This window comes from Ascaphus truei, unplaced genomic scaffold, assembly GCF_040206685.1.
Source record: "Ascaphus truei isolate aAscTru1 unplaced genomic scaffold, aAscTru1.hap1 HAP1_SCAFFOLD_625, whole genome shotgun sequence".
NCBI lineage: Eukaryota > Metazoa > Chordata > Amphibia > Anura > Ascaphidae > Ascaphus > Ascaphus truei.
In genome coordinates this window covers 185486-192426 of record NW_027456958.1, presented here as the reverse complement: position 1 = coordinate 192426, position 6941 = coordinate 185486, and the positions used below count along the sequence as shown (strand labels likewise).

Here is a 6941-nt window from a genome sequence, read left to right as displayed (position 1 = left end):
TAATAATAATAATAATAATAATAATAATAATAATAATAATAATAATAATAATAATAATAATAATAATAATAATGATGTTATTGTTGTTGTTATTATTATTATTATTATTATTATTATTATTATTATTATTATTATAAGTTAGATTTCATTCACTGAGGTTGTCACAAACAACGTATTAATTTTATTTTACTTATTTCTGTGGGGAAAAAAAATATGGTCTCCAAAAAATTAGAGTATTGAATGTATTGATTCCAATACATATGTAATGCATTTTATCTATAAATAATAAAAGAACAAAACAGCATTGGATACGTTATAGATAATATATTAATTAGAGGAGGTGAACTATTGGAAAAAAACAACTGTTTTTCTCTTCACCACTTAAAGTAAAGATTGGTAGGTTCATGTGTAATGTTTGTTCATAGTAATAGTGTGACAAGTATTAAAAGTGAAGGCTTATTAAGAATGGGATATTGAGTGCAGCTTTGGGGAAAATATCTCTTCAATTTGTAGTTACAAATAACTAACTGACTTATTCAGGATACATAAGAAATCTATAGTTTAAAAAAGAATGAACAGTATGAGAAGATACATTAATTAATAAAAAAAAAACATATTGAAACAATGGAAATATATCCTTATCCAGATCTGCCTAAATGGTGAAATAGTTTGACAAGCATTGGAAAAAAGATGCAAAAACACAGCAACAATTAATGCATAATTAAATAGTCATCTTACATGCTAATATTGTATCTGAACAATAAAAAACAAGTCTTGATATAGTTCAGCTTCTGTTTAAATGTATTAGATAGTGTGTATTTACATTGGTAATTTTAATATTTCATATGCAGTGATATAGTTCAATAAATAAGGAATGAGGATACGTTTAATAGATATCTTTAAATACAGGCCCCTGTTCAGTCTAGTTATATTACTCTAACATCAGATGTTCATCTTTATTTAGAACATACATCATACATTATGGAGTATTTAATTTGTGCTTAAACTATAACACATTGTGTATACACATATACAGACTTGGTATTTTAATTAAAAGCAAACTCTGTGACTGGAGCATTAGAGGGAAGCCAAAGAGCCCGGTTAGGAGCTGATCAGGTCACACAGAGCAGTGACAGCGAGAAGACATTTAGGGAAGCCCCATTTATAGCGCAGCACTGCCACCGTGTGGTGCTCTGGGAACTGCAGGTATTAAGGAAACGAGCCGCGCGGTTCCGCCTCTTTGTGTCTCTGTGTTCGGGTTTATAATAATAACACAATGTGAACATTAGAAGAAGAGGAACCAAGAAAGTCCCATTGAAGCAATGATCTGGGAAAGAAAACCCCTCATATTACATTTCACCGATTAAAGATCATTTGAATACTTGGTATAAGTACATGTTCCATGTCAGAGAGCTCTGTGCTGTATCTGTGCAAACACTAATGTTATCACATTAAATCTTTTTAATTGTCCCACTTACAAGCACTAAATAAATAATAACTTTATTAGGACGATATCGGTCTGAGGCGGGATTTTTGAACATCGCAACGGCTTTCACAGAACCAATCAGAGCGAAGGGCGGGACCAAAGCAGCCAATCACAGCGATCTGCAGTCCATAAATACGCAGCTGCAGCGTTTTTTTTCTTTATTAGTTCCTGACCGGAGACGCGCACTGACACAGCAGCACAGGATGGCCCGGACCAAGCAGACCGCCCGGAAATCCACCGGAGGGAAGGCTCCCCGTAAGCAGCTAGCGACCAAGGCTGCCAGAAAGAGCGCACCGGCCACCGGCGGAGTGAAGAAGCCTCACCGCTACCGGCCCGGTACTGTGGCTCTCAGGGAGATCCGCCGCTACCAGAAGTCCACCGAGCTGCTCATCCGCAAGCTGCCCTTCCAGCGCCTGGTCCGGGAGATCGCCCAGGACTTCAAGACTGACCTGCGCTTCCAGAGCTCGGCTGTCATGGCTCTGCAGGAGGCCAGCGAGGCTTATCTGGTGGGGCTCTTCGAGGACACCAACCTGTGCGCTATCCACGCCAAGAGGGTCACCATCATGCCCAAGGACATCCAGCTGGCCCGCAGGATCAGAGGGGAGAGAGCTTAGGCCGGCTGCACCCTGACTTCGTTTACACCCGAAAAACAAAGGCTCTTTTAAGAGCCACCACATTTTCAATGAAATTGCCTGATCAATATGAACACACGGATACTGATCTCAATATAGAGAATTAAAGAAGTGTGTTATCCTTGTATCAACATATGTACTTGATGTGTGACAATATAGATAAACGCAAATTCAATATTTGTATTCATTGTCATGTGATATATTGACTTGCATGCATAGTCACCATTTCATGCTGTATATGGCTGCATGTAAAGACAAACCTGTAAATGTCCCCCCTCCCATGTGTCACTGGTGATTATACTGAAGTGTTAGGGAATAGCGTGTGCTTCATGCTTTCAATGTGATGTAAACACATTTATTTTATAACATGGTGATAAATAAGTTTTTCTGATGTCAACTACACTATTTTAATTTTTATTTTCTATAAACCGTGTATGTGAACATTGTTTATGTAGACACAAACAAAACCATAATGTCACCTAATATGTCAGTTTGTCTGAGAAACATTTATTCGTGAAATAGGTTGGGGACTACAAACTTACACATGCACCTTACAGTGCTCGCAGTATCAATTCATATACACTTATGCTCTGGCAGTGTAACACAAACTCCTGCATGGGATAAGTGGGAGAAACAATCCCAGTTACACACCATGTGCACAGCTCTCTATGTGGGGTTGTGGTGGCTCTTAAAAGAGCCTTTGTGTTTGTAAGAGGCTGAAGTTGTCGGTCTCACTTCTTAGGAGCTGCCGCCCTCTTGGGCTTTGCTGCTTTGGGTTTGGCTGCCTTGGCCTTAGCTGGACTCTTAGCAGCTTTTGGCTTCGCAGCCTTTTTAGTCGCCGGGCTCTTCACAGCCTTCCGGGGCTTGGCAGCTTTAGACTTCTTCGGGCTTTTTGCTGGCTTCTTGGCGGCCGCCGGTTTCTTGACCTTTTTGGGGCTTTTCTTCACTCCCGCCGGAGCCTTTTTGGGTTTCTTGGGGGACTTGGCGGGTTTCTTTGCCACTGGCTTCTTGGGTTTCCCCGCTTCCTTTTTCTTGGCCGCCTTCTCCTTGCTCTCCAGCTGCTTCTTATTCAGCTTGAACGATCCGGAGGCTCCGCTCCCTTTCAGCTGGATCAGGGTTTCCTTGCTCACCAAGCCCTTGAGAGCCAGCTTGAGGCGGCTGTTATTCTTCTCCACATCGTAGCCTCCTGCAGCCAGAGCCTTCTTCAGAGCGGACAGGGAGACCCCGCTGCGCTCCTTAGAGGCGGACACAGCTCTCACTATCAGATCGGACACGCTGGGACCGGACTTTGCTGGGCGGCTTTTCGAGGCTCCGGCCGCTTTCTTCGGCTGCTTCTTCTTGGCGGCGCTTTCAGCTGGAGGAGGAGGAGCAGGAGCGGTCTCGGCCATTGCAGCTGCAGGTAAAATAGTTATCGGAGTGAGCTTCTCTTTCATTGGGTATAATCACTAAGCCCCGCCCCTGACTCTCATCCTCCCGGATCACAAACACTGCTCTGACTTTGTGTTTCTGAGGCTGCAAGAAAAGGGCATTTTATCCCCTAATTATTACTCACATCCCCCCTTCTTGCATGCAATTTATAAGGAATTATATTCTCTTCACTGCTGTATCATTTTTCTGCTGGGAAAGTACAAACACAATTAGGAATAATGGGTGAAAGTTCGGCTCTGTAGCCCGGGATTTGCCAGATTTCATTCATATCTGTCTATTTCTGTCACTTTTACTTTGCTCAGACTAAATGTGCAACCTCCATCCTCATACAGTGACACTAAGGACATATTATTCTACAGTATCAGTTTAAAATAATGTGCATATAAATATATAAACATGGTCTGGGGATTCACTATATATGTACAAGTAGCTCAATAATTCCTGTGCAGTGTACATTGCTATTTCATGTTGTTCCATTTCCCCGGTACTAAGCTCTGTATTATTCCATTGTCAGTTATGAATATTGGTTATTAAATGGGAGATTCGAAAAGATTTGTATTCCATCTGTTCTACAAACGAATAGTTTATAATGATATGTATGTAACATTATGTTTTCTAAAAACAAAATCATAGTAACATACACATCATGTGAATGACAGTAAATATATTTTAATAATGTAATAATCAAACAACTATTTTGTTTAAGCTTTATAATGCAATTGGGAAGTGTTAAAAATATGTTTATTTGTCGGTTACAATATATATATATATATATATATATATATATATATATATATATATATATATATATATATATATATATGTGTGATATTAATGGAAGATTAGGTTATTAATCACCCTGTGTGTTACATAACTATGTAATGTCACTATTAGCACTATGTATAGGAACTGACATGTTTTGTGACCATTGTCACCAGAGACCAGAACTTTTAACATCTTTACATCAGGATCACTATCACCAGAAAATAATAATATAATAATAAAAATAATAGTACGTTCTTGTATAGCGCTGCTAGTTTTATGTAGCACTTTACAGGGACATTTTGCAGACACAGTCCCTGCCCCGTGGAGCTTACAATCTATTTTGTTGGAGCCAGAGACACGGAGATAAAGTGACTTGCCCAAGGTCACAAGTAGTTGACAGTAGGAGTTGAACCAGGCTTCAAACTCACTCTCAATGCCAGTGTGTTTTACTCAGTGTTTACTCACTGAGCCACTCCTTCTCCCGAATGACACACTAGTTTAATAAACAAAAGTTTATTCTGGCAAGCCAGAAAACACACAACATACACGTGACGGTTGGGGTAGCCAGCCTCACATAATAAGGTAAAGCCTGGCTTCTCTCAGCTGTGTCTCCGTAAAACTCCCACTTGCTCCGCTGACCGGGCTTCTCTGGCGCTTCTCAGCTGAGATCAGTGCTTGTGTGTGCTCTTTAACACAAAGCACTTTTTAAAAGCCTGCCAGCGCGTCTCTGATCGCCTCCATAGGTTGTCTGGTTCCCTACACCGGCCTCACTCCTTACATAGCCCCTGCTGGATATCCTTAACATGGAGCAGGGGCCCTTGACCAATCACAACATGTATTGTGACGTTGCCGCCAAACACAGGATGAGCACTCGCCCTGCTGCACAAATGGGGGAAGGGGATCAGCTTAAGTGCTCAAGACCAACCCTGCAATAGATCCCTCCGGTCAGCCCCAAATATCACGCTGGGAAGGCGCCACCAGGTCTGCGGGAAACAATTGGCTCTAGCCCAGTGAAAGCCGGGCCCCGAACCTTATTTCTAGCCCTTTCCTGCTCACCATTTTTTTTCACCATGAGCCTTAATGGTCCCCAGGCCTGAGCCTGGGGTGGGCATGCTTTCCCCCGATGGGGAACACTGACAGCCCTTGTGCTTTCTTCTCCCAGCACAAGACTGACTAAATGTGATACTGTGAGGATTCGCTGTTCTGCTGCTCCTGCCCCTTTAACCCTCACTTGCCCATTGGACTACCATAACACTCAAGAGTGGCAAACTGGGGTGGAACTTACGCACGGTGCGCGGGTTCTGTGCAGTCCCCTTCGGTCTCTGGGCATGGGGCGCGTTCTTGCTCCTCCTGTCTTGATGCGCAGCGCGCATGCATGGTACACGGTCTTCCCTGTGGTCTGCGGTCTCCGCCCCTCTGTCCCCCCCCCCCGTCCTGGCATCACCCCTATGCAGCGTGATTACGCCCCTCACTCCGCCTCTACCTCAGCGGGTCCTGCCTCTGGTACCCGGCCCTGTCCTGATATCACTGTTATGCGGCGCAGTTGCGCCCCTCCTCTATCTCCACGGGTCTCACCTCTGGTTTCCGCCCTCATGGCGGTGCGGGTATCATGGCGCACGATGACAACGCGTGACCAGGTCACCTACGGGTTTTGCGGGGGGCATGCTGACGCGGTAGCTATTGGCTTTGTAATAGGACACACCTGCATGATCCAGCAGCCTATCCTGTCCGCACGTCTGCTTCCTGGTTGCCTCCCATTGGTGGGAGGTCCTATAAATATGCTCTCAGAGCTCCCAGTCATTGCCGAGCATAACCTCTGTTTGTGTGACGCTGCACTCATCACCTAGTTCCTGTCTGCCTGAACCCTGCTGCCTGACCCTGCATGGATACTACTCTGTGATGCTCTCCTGCACTGACCTTGGCTTTGGCAACGACTATTCTACTCTCTCCTGCACTGACCCTGGATTTGGAACCACGGCGACGCCACTCTCTCCTGCACTGACCCTTGCTTGGCTCCACGACTACTCTACGCTCTACAACCCTGACCCTGGCTAAGTACCCCAACAATCCGCTGCTCTATACTCCAAGATTCGCAAGTACCTCACTTACCCGGTCTTCTGTTACCCTGATCCGGCCTGTACGACTTTCCTATACTCTAGATGTGCCCTCGTGGGTGTGGTTGGCATTCTATACAAATCCCTACCTCAGCCCCACGGTCACACCTCGTTTGTAGTGAGCTACGGGTTACAGATACTCCCACTTGGAAGTCTCTGCAAGGGGCGGGCTCATGGACTGTACCCATCTTGGATAGGCTTACACAGGCCATGAGTCACCACCTTACCTCCTTCACTTACAAGTGTAATGGGGGGTCACTGGCTCATAGATGAAATAGAGACTTGCATAATAGATACACTATTTGGGAAAGAGAGGTATTATGGGACATACCCTGTTACTCTGGATAGGGGTAGTTTGGGCAGTTAACACGCAGGTGGCCCAGCCAGTTACACAAGGAGCACTGGCCCTCGTGTGCAACCTCCATCGGCTCTACTTCAACACCCCGGGTTTTTGACTTCTTCCCCCCTGGTTTGGTGGCCTGGGGAGGGTCAGCTACCTTAGGTCTTTTGACCGCC

At 44.4% G+C, this 6941-nt stretch overlaps 2 protein-coding genes across 2 annotated transcripts; one reads left to right on the top strand and one right to left on the bottom strand.

Annotated features, from left to right (window-relative positions):
* The first annotated feature begins 1672 nt into the window (after positions 1–1672).
* LOC142485706 (histone H3) lies at positions 1673–2434 on the top strand. Its single transcript, XM_075584510.1, has one exon. The coding sequence runs from the start codon at positions 1690–1692 to the stop codon at positions 2098–2100; it is 411 nt and encodes a 136-aa protein (XP_075440625.1). The 5' UTR covers positions 1673–1689; the 3' UTR covers positions 2101–2434.
* A 362-nt stretch (positions 2435–2796) lies between these two features.
* LOC142485707 (histone H1-like) lies at positions 2797–3519 on the bottom strand. Its single transcript, XM_075584511.1, has one exon. It carries the CDS (start codon positions 3504–3506, stop codon positions 2850–2852), a length of 657 nt encoding a protein of 218 aa, XP_075440626.1. The 5' UTR covers positions 3507–3519; the 3' UTR covers positions 2797–2849.
* Between the last annotated feature and the right edge of the window lie 3422 nt (positions 3520–6941).

Excerpts from the sequence above, each read along its gene's own strand:
- LOC142485706 (XM_075584510.1), top strand. The coding sequence starts at position 1,690 with ATGGCCCGGACCAAGCAGACCGCCCGGAAATCCACCGGAGGGAAGGCT.
- LOC142485707 (XM_075584511.1), bottom strand. The coding sequence starts at position 3,506 with ATGGCCGAGACCGCTCCTGCTCCTCCTCCTCCAGCTGAAAGCGCCGCC.